Source organism: Corythoichthys intestinalis, chromosome 19 (assembly GCF_030265065.1).
Source record: "Corythoichthys intestinalis isolate RoL2023-P3 chromosome 19, ASM3026506v1, whole genome shotgun sequence".
Lineage (NCBI taxonomy): Eukaryota > Metazoa > Chordata > Actinopteri > Syngnathiformes > Syngnathidae > Corythoichthys > Corythoichthys intestinalis.
In genome coordinates this window covers 37,749,314-37,764,114 of record NC_080413.1, presented here as the reverse complement: position 1 = coordinate 37,764,114, position 14,801 = coordinate 37,749,314, and the positions used below count along the sequence as shown (strand labels likewise).

The window sequence follows — 14,801 nt, the reverse complement described above, 5'->3', positions numbered from 1 at the left end:
ATCTAAGAATCGGAAATTTTGCACACCTCTAGTTGTTAGTATTAAAATTACAAATGGACCGATTTTTGGCTGGGCTGATTATCGGCGCCAATATTTGGAAATCTGACGTATATCGATATCAGCCTTTTTTTTTTTTTTTAAATCCGACCGGCCGATAAGAAAAAAATTCAATTTAAAACAGTTCTGTTAGCTCAGACGCAGCCACGCCTCTCTGTCCTGCCTTCTGTCTCCTAGTAGATATCCTGTCCTCTGCTTGGTTAAATGGTAATGGTAAATGGAGTTCCACTTGTATTGCGCCATTCCACCTTTTTAAGGCCCTCAAAGCGCTTCTCATATCCTCATCTACAGTGGTATAAAAAAGTATCTGAACCTTGTGGAATTTCTCACATATCTGCATAAAATCACCATCAAATGTGATCTGATCTTTGTCAAAATCACACAGATGAAAAAAACTGTTTTACCTAAAACCACTCAAACATTTGTAGCTTTTCATATTTTAATGAGGATAGTATGCAAACAATGACAGAAGGGGGGGAAAATAAAGTGACCCATCACATTCAATATTTTGTGGCCCCCCATTTGGCAGCAATAACTTCAACCAGACGCTTCTTGTAGCTGCAGATTAGTCTGGCACATTAATCAGGACTAATCTTGGCCCATTCTTCTCTACAAAACGGCTGTAGTTCAGTCAGATTACTGGGATGTCTGGCATGAATCGCTGTCTTTAGGTCATGCCACAGCATCTCAATGGGGTTCAAGTCTGGACTTTGACTTGGCCACTACAGAACGTGTCTTTTGTTCTTCTGAAGTTGATTTACATCTGTGTTTTGGATCAGTCTTGTTGCGACATCCATCCTCTTTTTAGCTTCAACTGTCTGACAGACGGCCTGATGTTTATACTGCAAAACATCCTGATAAACTTTTGAATTTATTCTTCCAATATTGATTGAAAGTTGTCCAGGCCCTGAGGCAGCAAACAGCCCCAAATCATGATGTTCCTTCCGCCATGCTTTACGGTGGGAATGAGGTGTTGATGTTCCATTTTTCCTCCACACATGACCTTGTGTGTTACTCCCAAACATTTCAACTTTGGTTTCATCATTCCACAAAATATTTAGCCAAAACGTCTGTGGAGTGTCCAAGTGTCTTTTTGCAAACATTAAATGAGCAACAATGTTTTTTTTTTTTTTTTTTTGACAGCAGTGGCTTCCTCCGTGGAGTCCTACCATGAACATTATTCTTGGCCATAGTTTTACATATAGTTGATGTGCGCACAGAGATATTGGACTGTGCCAGTGATTTCTGTAAGTTTTTAGCAGACACTCTAGGATTCTTTTTTTTTTTTTACCTCTCCTAGTATTCGGCGCTGAACCTTTGGTTTCATCTTTGGTGTGTGCCCACTCCTTGGAAGAGAAGCAACAGTGTCAAACTCTCTCCATTTGTAGAAAACTTCTCTGACTGTCAACTGATGAACATCCAGACTTTTAGAAATGGTTTTGTATCCTTTCCCAGGTTTATACAAATCAACAATCCTTGATTGCAGGTCTTCAGCCAGCTCTTGACCGAGCCATGATGCACATCAGACAATGCTTCTCATCAAGACAATTCTTAACAGGTGTGTTTTATAGTGGGTAGGGCTTTAAACCACTCATCAGTGACTGGGCACACACCTGACTTGTTTGGTAAAAATTGGTTTCAATTGCTCTTTAAGTCTCCTTAGAATGAGGGTTCACTTAATTATTTTCCCCCTTCTGTCATTGTTTGCAAGCTATCCTCATTAAAATATGAAAACCTAAAAATGTTTGGGCGGTTTTAGTTATAACAGACACTGTTTTTAAATCTGTGTGATTTTGACAAAGATCAGATCACATTTGATGGTGTAACTATTGTAAAACTTGGTGTCAGAGTCTCTCAGCAATGAATCAAGTAGTATTCAAAATATTTGATTATCATTAGTCAATCAGTCAATAATCGAGGCAACCCTAATTGCCCTTTATATCTACTCACCCAGCCGATTAGTCCTGGACGCATTTCACAGAAAAATTTCAGATCGAAATTTTTAATGCGGGGATTGAGTTCATGTCCCTTGAAGAAGTCATAAATCACATTGCCTGGAAATTAATGAATAAAATTATTTAGTATGGCTGACAGGACATAATGATATGAAACATTGTTTTCTCCCTTACCAGAGCTTCCCCCAAGTGCCTGCTGGTCTGGGGGAGCATAGCGGGAGCGGATGTATAGGTAGATGCTGAGCAGGACGGAGATGAGGAAAGTGGCCACAGCAAGTTGCAAAAAGTGGCTGTGGATGTAGGTGAGGTCAATTCCCAGATGGACAGCTGCCACAACCACTGTAGCACTCATTACAATGGCAAAGAAACCTGAGAAACATTCGAAGATTGGACATTAACCTAGCACAAATACATTGTGATGCCACACTGGCTTGTATTTGGGTAAATCGTAGCAGTCATTGCCATGGAACACCTTCTTTTAAGGGGCATAAAGTGATGTTCCCGGTTGTATAGAAAATTGACATTTACATCATATGGTATAGACCAATGATACTGAATAGCATTTAAATGTTGCTAGTATAATGTCAAGACTCCAAGCAGCTCACCATTAGTTCTGTATTTCAGCCTTTCACCAGACCTCAGTGGCATGCCCTCACTCAGCTACAAAAATAGAAAAGAGAGCGATAATCAACAGTTTCACTCATGGCGAGAGGCAAATATGACAGCGATTTAGCCACAGCTTGAATGCATTTCAAACTTCTGTTAAATGATGTTTCAAAACGCAGTGATGTAAGTACAATGTATGTTTTGGATAACTTGAGATCTGAAATAAGTCTGCACCATTTCTAGGGTTGGGCATCGATATCAATGGGAACCGGTTCTAACACTCTGGTGCTCCCGGAATCGTTCGAATTTTTCAATTTCAATTCCTTGTTTCGATGCCCTGACCGCCGAGCAGAAAAAAATTGCTTGAGTTTAAAGACTGACATTTATATACAAGTTATAATTAGCCCTGTGAGAAGTTCATTTAATTTAAAAAAACGTCGAGAAGTTAAGACGTTAATATAAACTGCAATTTTTTGGACCCTGCATTTTTTTTTTTTTTTTTTTTGACCCTGCCTCTTTAAAGAATCGGAATCGGGAATCGTTCGGAACCGGAATCGAAACATGGAATCGGAATTGGAACCGGTATCGTTCAATTTTAAACAATGCCCAATCCTAACCATTTCCCCATTTGATCTGAGGGGGAAAAGGTAGCATTGTATCTCACAAAACCCTAATAAAATGTAGAAATTCAGTTTTTCAGGTGAGATGTCTTAAGTTACGATCAATGTCAAGCTGTTGTTTGATGTTTTTATTTATTAATAACATTATATATATAATATACTTTTGACCAAGTGAACTTTGGGAAGTTGTTTATGAAATTAAGCCAAACGGGGTTCTCAATGACATCAAAAGAATTCTTTCATATTGGTATACTCCAGGGGTGGGCAAACTATTCCACAAAGGGCCGCAGTGGGTGCGGGTTTTTGTTCATACCCATCATGAGGACAGCCTTTCACCAATCCTGTTTCTTACAAGTGCAATCAGTAGATTTCAGTCAGGTGCTTCTTGTTTCCACTGATACCTCATTGGCTAAACTGTCTGTGCTGAATAAGTTTGAACAAAGACCAGGACCCACTGCGGCCCTCGAGGACCGGTTTGCCCACCGCTGGTATACTCATCAAACTATGGAGGTGAAGTGGGACCATTGTATATCTGCCCCATTCCAAGTTAGCAATGGGGTCAGACAGAGGAGCATCCTCACTGCAAATGTATTCATTTTTCATATGAATGATCTGTCAAAAAAAAACTGTACAACTGGCTGCATGGTTGGTGGTGAACCATCTAATGCAGGGATAGCCAACTCCGGTCCTCGAGGGCCCCTATCCAGCTTGTTTTCCATGTCTCCCTCCTTTAAAATACCTGAATAAAATGATCAGCTCATCAGTATGCTCTGCAGGAGCCTGATAATGATCCTGATTATTTGAGTCAGATGTGTTGGAGGAGGGAGACATGGAAAACAAGCTGGATTGGGGCCATTCGAGAACCGATGTTGGCTATCCCTGATCTAATGTATGCAAGTGATTGTGTGTCGAAAATGGCATCTGCTGCGAAGGGACATGCTAACGAAGCCCAAACTCAAGGCTATCACCTACGCGGAAAAAAAAGAAACTGCCACCTATGGTAGCATTTAAGAGAAAGATGCTCTCTAAGACAAGTTTCCAGTCGGAGTCATCGTGAAGGCCAATCAAAAGGACTGGATGGACGAGGAGAAGATGAGAGATTGGCTGAGGGGAGTGTACGACAAGTGACCACATGGTTCCACGCGTCACCATCCCTGTTGATCTGTGACTCCATGCGCGCCCATCTCACACCCCGCTGTGAAAACCAAGTGCATCTGATGAACTCGGAGCTTGCCATCATTCCGGGAAGGCTCGACGAAGGAACTCCAACCGCTCGACGTAGGTGTTAACCGGCGTTCAAAGTCAAGTTACGGCGTGGGAGCAATGGATGATAATTGGCGGACACAGCTTTACAAAGACTGGGAGGCAGCACAAGGCGAGTTACGCCACATTTTGGGAATGGATTGTGGATGCTTGGGCTAAGGTGTCTGCTTGCACTGTTGTTCGTGCTTTCGCCAAAGCCGGAATAATTTCTGAATAATTTCTGAGTAGGAGGAGACACACGGCACTCTGACAACGACAAGAGGGAGCCTGCCGTGTTTGATGGAGACCTCGCATAGCTGTTCAATTCGGATACAGAAGATTAGGACTTTGATGTATTTGTGGATTGATTAAGATTTATGTTGACCTCAGTTTAGCTCCTTTAAAAAAAAAAAAAAAATGCTAGCGCAAATGCTAGTGTGCATGCTGGCCTATGTTTTTCATGCGCCCAATAATGCTGTACGCTAGGGCTGAACGGTATTGGGAAAAAACTTACATTGCGATACACTGTGTTATGTATTGCAATCTTAAAATTAGAAGAATTTTCACCAGATGACTTGAATAGCTTTGTTTGGGAAGACTTTCGTTGACTCATCATGACAACATTGTATTCATGTAATACAGTTTAGCCCAGGTTAAGGGGACGCCTCTGTGAATGATGAAAATTGATGCATGTGAATAAAAGGGATCCAAGAGGTCATGCCTCTGCACACTTGCTGCTTTTATGAAGAAGAAAAAAAGTTTGTGTTCCAAAAATAAATAAATAAATGTTTTTTTTTTTTTAATTTAAATTTGCACGTCCTGCAATAGGACTATTGCGCATGCACATACTGTATCGTGATGGCAATGTTCAAACGATATATTGTGCAGGCCTACTGTACGCCTTTTGTGTGTATTAAATACAAAAATATCACTAATTTTAATACGGTGCGCCATATAATCACGAAAATACGGTTATATTATTTAAATTCTATGTTGTTGCATGTCAAATGAACACCAGTTTGCCTTCTCCCTCTCTGTCACCCCATTACATTTGCCTGACCTGTAATTTCATTCCCAGCTCCAGCGTGAGCTCCCGTGATGAAAAATCATGTGCCCGATTACGTGCGTCCTTCATGGATGAGTTTGCGACAGATTTGACTTGACAAGTTAAAAACAAGAACCATAGGAAAATATGTAAAGAAATTATATTTAAAATAATATCAGATTTGTTTGAGTTCTGTTTTATTTAATAAATACACAGAAATTGTTGTCTACTGTTCAGAGCTGCTTTACTCACCTTTCCGACAGGCAGGATGTAGAGGAGGACCTGGAATAAGATCCATAGAATGACGAAGCCAAACGCCCGAGAATCCCATAAATCCTCAAGGGTGGGTACAGGAGGTGGAAAGTTGACTAAACTTGGGTCCTGCAAATTGACTTGAAGAATCACAAAAAGAACCCAGGATGGCAAGAAGAGCAGCCAGAAATACGCCCCTGCAAAACGAGAAACATACAGTAATAACAAAGGTTAGAAAACCACAGATCTGTCACATCTGTACATCTAAAAACATTATCATAAAACAACACAAACATTTCAATACCATATAATACAAAATGAGGAGTATTTGGAACTAATTTAAAAATTTGAACCATTTTATTGGTCTCCCTTGATGTATTTTACGCTTCATAACGGCCTGCACATTCAAAACACTGACTTTGGAAAGGCCAGTATTGTACGGAGGTAAATTTGGTGCGAAAGGTAACTTGGGAATATTTTGGTCATGGCAAAAATACTGTATTTTTCAGACTAGAGGGCATACTGGATTATAAAATGCATTTGTGTTTCAATTTATTGCATTTGTTATGTTTTTTTTAAATTAATCTTTTAACATTGTAGTTTTGGTTTTCTTTATTAATTCATTCTTTTTTTGTTTTGTTTTATTGTTGTATTCAAGGATTGGAGAAATGATGAATGTGTGTCTTGAACACTTTACTGGAGCAGTAGAAAACAACTACGGCTCCAACAAAATAGTTTTTAGGTCAATAAGCAAATACCAGAATTCATGGTGGCGCACTGGATTTCAAGCGCGCCTTGTAGACAGAAAAATCTGGTAGTTTATTTATTTATTTAAAATTACCGGTAATTAATTTTTTTACTTCTTTTATTGCTTTATTTATGGGTTTGATGAATGATGATTGTGTGTCTGAAAATTTTACTGGTACAGTATAATAGTTATGCTCCAACAAGATAGATTTGGGGTCATTCAGCACAATCAGAATTCATACATAAGTCTAGAGCTGAAACAATTACTCAAATAATTTGAGAAACTCGATTATAAAAATTGATAAAGGAATTTTTTCAGCCTCAAGGAATCGTTGCGCGCTGACGTCATGTACGTACAGGAAGAAGACAGAAACGGCGGATATATTTGATTTCAACCATGCATGAATATAGAGATAACGATGAAGACGCCGACGAAAGCAAAGAGAAAGACACCAAGAAAAAGCAGAAAATGTCAAAAGTGTGGGAGCATTTCAAGCTGGACCAAGGCTAACACTGTTTAATGTATTCACTGTAAGACAGCACTTGCATAACACTACACCACGTTTTCAATGCGGCAGCTCCACCGAAGGCCCCCTGTTTACTTCGAAAGCAGAGGAGTGATACTCGAGACAAGGTAAAATTAAGTCAACGTAGTTCTGATTAATAAAAATAACTGTACCTTGCTAACGTAACGTTAGCCCTGCGGGGAGCTAGGTTTCAATTAATTATGACTACTGTCGATGCATGGCTAACGTGTCTTTCATACAGGCTTTATTTAATCTGTAAAAACAGCGCTGTAGAGTGATGAAGGTGTAAAATAAAAACATAATGAAGAAAACTGTCAAATTTAGTTCAGTAGTCATTGATGGATAAAACACCTATTACCAGTATGTAGTAGTAGTAGTATGCTCCAATACAGCAGGTATCATACATTTACAGTGGGGCAAATAAATATTATAATAAATAAATATATAAATATTTAGTCAACCACTAATTGCGCAAGTTCTCCTAATTGAAAAGATGAGACAGGCCTGTAATTGTCAACCTGGGTAAACCTCAACCACGAGAGACAGAATGTGAAAAAATATCACAGTTTCATTTTTAAAGAATTTATTTCCAAATTAGAGTGGAAAATAAGTCTTTGGTCACCTACAAACAAGCAAGATTTCTGGCTGTCAAAGAGGTCTAACTTCTTCTTACGAGGTCTAACGAGGTCTAACGGGGCTCCACTCGTTATCTGTATTCATGGCACCTGTTTTAACTCATTATTGGTATAAAAGACACCTGTCCACAATTTCAGTCAGTCACAATCCAAAGTCCACTATAGCCAAGACCAAAGAGCTGTCGAAGGACACCAGAGACAAAATTGTAGACCTGCACCAGGCTGGGAAGACTGAATCTGCAATAGGTAAAACGCTTGGTGTAAAGAAATCAACTGTGGGAGCAATTATTAGAAAACGGAAGACATACAAGACCACTGATATCTCCCTTGATCTGGGGCTCCATGCAAGATCTCACCCCGTAGCGTCAAAATGATCATAAGAACGGTGAGCAAAAATCCCAGAACCACATAAGGGGGACCTAGTGAATGACCTACAGAGAGCTGGGACCACAGTAATAAAGGCTACTATCAGTAACAAAATGCGCCGCCAGGGACTCAAATCCTGCACGGCCAGACCTGTCCCCCTGCTGAAGCCAGTACACGTCCAGGCCCGTCTGCGGTTCGCTAGAGAGCATTTGGATGATCCAGAAGAGGACTGGGAGAATGTGTTATGGTCAGATAAAACCAAAATAGACCTTTTTGGTAGAAACACAGGTTCTCGTGTTTGGAGGAGAAAGAATACTGAATTGCATCCGAAGAACACCATACCCACTGTGAAGCATGGGGGTGTGGAAATATCATGCTTTGGGGCTGTTGTTCTGCAAAGGGACCAGGACGACTGATCTGTGTAAAGGAAAGAATGCATGGGGCCATGTATCGAGAGATTTTGAGTGAAAATCCCCTTCCATCAGCAAGGGCATTGAAGATGAGATGTGGCTGGGTCTTTCAGCATGACAATGATCCCAAACACACAGCCAGGGCAGCAAAGGAGTGGCTTCGCAAGAAGCATTTCAAGGTCCTGGAGTGGCCTAGCCAGTCTCCAGATCTCAACTCAATAGAAAAGCTGTGGAGGGAGTTGAAAGTCTGTGTTGCCCAACGACAGCCCCAAAACATCACTGCTCTAGAGGAGATCTACATGGAGGAATGGGCCAAAATACCAGCAACAGTGTGTGAAGAGGTACAGAAAACGTTTGGCCTCCGTTATTGCAAACAAAGGGTACATAACAAAGTCTTGAGATGAACTTTTGGTATTGACCAAATACTTCTTTTCCACCATGATTTGCAAATTCTTTAAAAATCAAACAACGTGACTTTCTGGGGGGGTTTCCAACTTCCACATTCTGTCTCTCATGGTTGAGGTTTACCCATGTTGACAATTACAGGCCTTTCTAATATTTTCAAGTGGGAGAACTTGCACAATTAGTGGTTGACTAAATACTTATTTGCCCCACTGTATTTTGAACACTGCAAAAATTCAACATCCTATCAGGACTAACAATTTAGACTAATTTAAAATTTAAAGAAACACTTTGTATCTTTTCAATTTGGGTCAATTTTAGCGACGCCGGTGGACAAAAGCGGTAGTGTTTTGCCTTAAGGAAGACTGCATTTTCCATGAGGACCAGCGCACAACCGCAGTGTCGTAAAATCATAAGTCGATCAAAAATCAATCTCCCGGTCGCCTGCAGATGGATTAAACAACATTTCTGTTTCCTGCAGCTGTGTGAAGGATGAATACTAATAAGGTAATGAATCCAGTTGTGGCTAAAAAATAGCCCATTATAGTTTTTTTTGTGTGGCAGCGATATAGACCCACTCAAGATATAAAAGAGTTGTCATTAAACTAGTTTTTGGTCAACATATTTACACAAATGTTATGAAAATAGTGATGCACGATAATGCATTTTTCAACCGATACCGATAACCGATAATTTCCTCCTCATTCCAACCGATAACCGATAATGTCAAGCCGATAATTCTATTAAAAGATTTCTGTAAAATTTTAAAGTATACACAAAAGAAAATATTACTGTGCAAAAATATAATTTATTGCTCTTTTTTTTCAACATAAAGTATGAACAAGTCGTCAATTCAAACATCTAAATAATGACAGATTGTCTGACATTGTGTAATGGTAAACCTTTGGCAACAATTACAGAGTAAATACCTAAGTTACACAAAAATGCGTTTAAAAGTAAGCCATTCCTAACATATATAACATTAATCCGCTGCAAAACACACCTCCTTAAAACTAGTCAGTTTTAAGTGTAAATCTATTGGCAATAAGTGAAATTATCTGCGATCGCTTCAAGTGTATTTCTCTCAGATTTCTTGGAAGAAAAATAGCTAGCTGAAAATAATCTTAACAGCCTTGTTTTAAGCAATACATTATTATACTTAATCCTAAAAAAAAAAAAACTTGAAGGAAAGATTTTGAATAATATTCAGGCATGAAAATGGGTCAGGGGTTAAAAAGGTGAGAAGGGTGTGGAGGAAATATGTTCCGGCGTTCTGCCAAAATGTCCTCCGTCGGCGATACATGAGGCGAATTTGACAATTTTAATTTTTCACATAAGGCTTAATATTCAAATTAGCAGGGGTTTAATTAGTTGAAGGAGTTGATTTCAACCACCATTGACTCGCGCTCTCACTCCGAAGCCCTGAAACTATCAAATAACTGGCAAACTGCACAGAATTTGTTCAAATCAACTCCAGCGACTAATTGAACCCAGGCTAACTCAAAGATTAAGCCTAATGTAAAAAATTCTGAACTTCCCCTTTTAAGTATAGACCATTGAATATGACCATTAAAATGTTGTCTATAAAAGTTTTAGAGCAATAAAACAACAAAAATGAATGAAATGAATAAGAATCCTTCAAAGTATTTCATAATGGGTCCAAATTATTTTTCGAACAGATCCTGTGACTATAGCACCTGAGAGACAGCCGTTTGCTTTGCTTAGCCAAAACTACAGCTGAGGAGGCAAGATGGATATTTAGAATTTCTTTAAACCTAAGCTTTCAAAACCCTCAACAACAACTGAGCTTGAACAGAGGATTGAGCACGAGCAGTATCAAAAAGTCCTGGCTGTCTTGTTACCCGTTGTGCTGTAATTCCAGGTGGTGCTTGAATTGGATGCTTTAGCGGTCAACAGTCTTTTAGAGCCAGCGCAAGGAGATATTTTTGTCATCTTTACTGGACAAAAATGTGAAGTAATGGCTGTGTTTCCAGTGTGCAAATGCAGCCGTTTGTAGTACAGTATATCTCCTGCCTATTTAATTGCATCCTGGCGAGATAGCAAGGCAATGTTGTTTTGACCGCAAATTCCCAGCGCTCACGGCTCACGCATCATGGTAAAACACGTCACCTGTTTTTTTTCCATCCCCGATTAGAAAATGTGACACGTGATGTCACTCCCATGACTACAGTATTCTTCATTATACATACATTATGGGGCAATAACAAAATAGTAACGCATAGGCATCAAGGAAAGTAACTTTAATCAGATTACGGATTTAGAAAAATGAACGCGTTAGATTGCTCTTTACTGAAAGAAAGTAATCAGATTACTGTTACGCATTACTCACATAACGCGTTACTGACAACACTGCTTTTATATTACCATTAAATACACAAGCTTGACGCTAACTTAACGGGAGCTATTTTTTTCACCAGAGATTTGGCTAGCTCTGGTAGTGTTCAATGCTAGCTGGAACGAACGGCAGTAACTTGTCATAACGCAAAATATGAAAACGATTGAAACCATTACTCACCAAATTCAATATGCTGGCAAATGCATTCATCTAAAAAAAAAAAAATGGGAGTGAGACCTCTCCTCTTCCAGCGAACGTGAATTTGTGCTTAGAACAAGATCATCTGTCGCAATTAACGATCTTTGACGCTCTTTTCTCCCCCCTGCATTCAAACTTGTTTCTCTCTCAGCGGCTGTGATTAACCTCAATGAAGTTGCTCTCCTTGCTAAGCCTTGCCTATCATTCTGCTTTGTAAGTTTTTAGTAACTTTGTGTATTGAATTTGAAAGGAAAATGTGTGGGGGTTTTTTTTGGCGAACTTTTTCATGAAGCTAAACTGTTGAAGCTACTCACGCTTGGAAAAATACGATTGTACAACGTTTTAAATGTATTCATTTGGTATATTTCAGTTGCCACGATGTGAGAGATCAATAAATTGCAGAAAAGTACGCCTTGCGTTTGGACTGCTTGTTTTTGGGTTTGCTGGAATAGCGTCACTGGCACACGCAGCATCAAACAGGGGAAAGGGTAAGCGCTGCCGCGCCAAGCCACTTCTGGCTGCATTTTTGACACATGAAAAATAACGATTACATACTACTGTATGACGGAAAATTTTAGTGGTTTTGTAACCGCGACGTTTTAATAGCATGGTAAACCGTGAAGGTAACCGGCACATGCCTACACCCGACCCCCCCCCTTAAAAAATTTCTCCTCGGATCTACACGATTCACGTAGGTCATCCTTTTTTACTTCAAAACGGCGAATTTCGCCGAAAGGTGAGAGATTTTCATGCCTGAATATTTGTGGCTACAGAATATTGATTTAAGAATTTGATTATCTACTGTGACTGTAATTGAGCAGACAAATAAGTTAAATAATTAGAAAAGTGATTGCTAATGTTATATGCTTTGTTGCACACTGTGAAAATGATTACCTCAAAAGAGCGAGATGTCATGTACCCATTCTGCAGCGCTTTGTTTACATTTGCGGCTTTCACGACATTTGCGTTACAGCAGCTAAACTGCTACACGGCAGTACTATTTGGTCAGAGTTGGAGCTCGCATCCGCGTGCGTGTTGTTTTGTGCCTGAGTTTTATTAAGCCGAAAATAAAGGCAGCGTTACAAAGTCATCTGACCGCTCGTCATTTCACATTCTGAATGCATTATTGACTGGCTGACTTCGTTTTCTCCATGTTTAAATGATCTTATAACCACTGTGCCGTCATGATAAGCTTGCTTACCGGACATCACTTTTTCATGAAGAATGGTGGTCGTATAAACTGCATTATTTCTTTTATCCAGGGCTTTAGTTCTCGGGTCATTAAGGTAAAAAAAAAAACAAGTGTCTCGTCTCGGCGGCGGCGGCAGCTACATTCGTACCGGATAATCCGCCCGCCCCGGCCGGTTCGCCGCGGCGTATTCGGGTCCTGGCTCTGCTCGCACGCCGTGGGGGAACGCTCGAGAAACCGGGGTGTTCGCCGGAGGTCCAGAGGCCGGGGAACCGGGCTCGGCCCGCCCCGCCTATGGCGAGGCGGCGGCGGCCTGCCGGACTGGCCAGAGCGGCGGGCTCCGTCGGAAGACGGCTACTTGCCGACTATCGGTCTCCAGTAGTGCCGGTGTTTAGCCTTAGATGCGAATTTACCACCCGCCTTGGGCTGCATTCCCAAACAGCCCGATTCTGTATCGTCACAAGCCCTGTAGTTTAACTTAGTGTTTACAATAGCTTTAGCATTCCTGCTAGCAGCAGCCTCGTATTTGTTCCAAAATTCTTTATGATGCATTTTTAAATGGCCGCTGGGTTAGTGGTTTTGAATGAGGACGCGTTCTTTCTGCCTCGTGGAACTTATACGGTACATGTTTCGCAGATGGCGAGAGCGTCGTTTTTTCAGTAACAGCCGCCATAATATTCAACTACTTCTTGTCTTGTAACTCCGCCTCCTCAACCCCTCCTCCCTCAGGGGCTTCAGAGAGGGGAGGGGTTGAGGAGGCGGTGTGCTGAATTCTTTGGTTGCGCACATTTGGAGGCAAAATCAAGTATATAATTATCGGATTGCATTATCGGTTGAATTTTTTTATTATCTGGATTATCTGTGTGACGTCATAATTGCCATTATCGGCCGATAATTATCGGTGATCGATAATATCGTGTATCTTTAGAAAATATTTTTAAAAGGTTGAAAAGTTACCAAGTGCTTAAACTACAACTTAAAAATAACTTGACACAAATGAATTCCAATCGAAACACTTGGGGAAAAACACCTAGATTTTAAGTGATGTGTATTATCAAGTGTAATGACATTTTTAGGAAAGAAATTTGATTTTAATAAATCTTACATTTTTTGAAAGAAGTGATTTTTATTTTATTTTTTTTTATTTTATTTTTTTTAATGGTCACAATCTGAGATGCAATTTTTGCCTGTTTTCAACAATGTACATCTAAAATAAAGACATTGATTGTCTAAAAATGGTTCAATATTAGGTGAAATGTCTTGTTTTCTCATTTTGATGGAACTTTCAGTCGCATACTTGATTACTAAAATATTCGCTAGCTGCAGCCCTACATAAATCGCACTGGATTATAAGACTTTTTGGAAAAAATAAAGAGTTTTAAATGCGCTTTACAGTCTGAAAAGTACGGTAATTTAAATATGTTGAAAAATCTAAGTTGTCACCGAATTCCTCCGCTAGAAGCCACACGAGATTAAAATGAATGTAAACATTTACTGTATCAGTTGACCCAGGAACCTACCAAGCTTTCCCCCAAAGTCAAGTGGAGTTGAGACTGTTACTGCAGGAGCCGAAAACACTTTTGTATCGTCCGGCTGTTGAGGTTTGCTGTCAGCTTCGGCCTTTCTGCGGCGCAAATTGTAACGACTCTGATTCCTCTCAGGCTCTGGCTCCGTCTTTGCCTTGGACTTAAGAAGATAAGACAGAATTTAAATCATCAGGAAAAAATTGACTAGTTTTCCATAACGTGGCTATACATATATAAGATACAGACACAAAGAACACAAAAATTTCCTAGTCTAGAACACAACTTTACAACACCTAAGTGCAGGATGGAGGAAGTAATTATAAGTAAATGGAAAGGATCAATAGTGAAATTCCCTTCGTAATGCATCGGGGGAAAAAAAACATAATAATTCGAAAGAAAAGCATCTGCGGAAAAAAATAGAAACCTTAAGAACAGTGTTGTTTTCGTCAAAAATGACGACAAAGAAAATATTTCGCCGACGAGCAATTTTTTCATAACGATGGTTAGCTAGCTGGGAGAATAGAACATAATGAGACGAATGCCAGTTTTTGTCTGACAGTTTCTGTCATATGTTCACAATGCGTGACATTTTCATATTGTACGTCAGCCTGCATCGTGGCAGTTAGGCATGTGCCGGTTACCTGTTTCATGGTTTACCGTGGTGTGAA

General features: G+C 39.9%; 1 protein-coding gene across 2 annotated transcripts in view; it reads right to left on the bottom strand.

The window, feature by feature from the left end:
* The window catches only part of lbr (lamin B receptor), a 64,691-nt gene that overhangs the window by 11,060 nt on the left and 38,830 nt on the right, over positions 1 to 14,801 (bottom strand). For both annotated transcript variants that reach the window (XM_057823248.1, XM_057823249.1), the window contains 5 exons: positions 14,128 to 14,293; positions 5,778 to 5,974; positions 2,618 to 2,672; positions 2,187 to 2,381; positions 2,008 to 2,111 (listed from right to left, as the gene is read on the bottom strand). In XM_057823248.1, the coding sequence (XP_057679231.1) occupies positions 2,008 to 2,111; positions 2,187 to 2,381; positions 2,618 to 2,672; positions 5,778 to 5,974; positions 14,128 to 14,293 (717 nt within the window). The remainder of the gene's footprint in view (positions 1 to 2,007; positions 2,112 to 2,186; positions 2,382 to 2,617; positions 2,673 to 5,777; positions 5,975 to 14,127; positions 14,294 to 14,801) is intronic.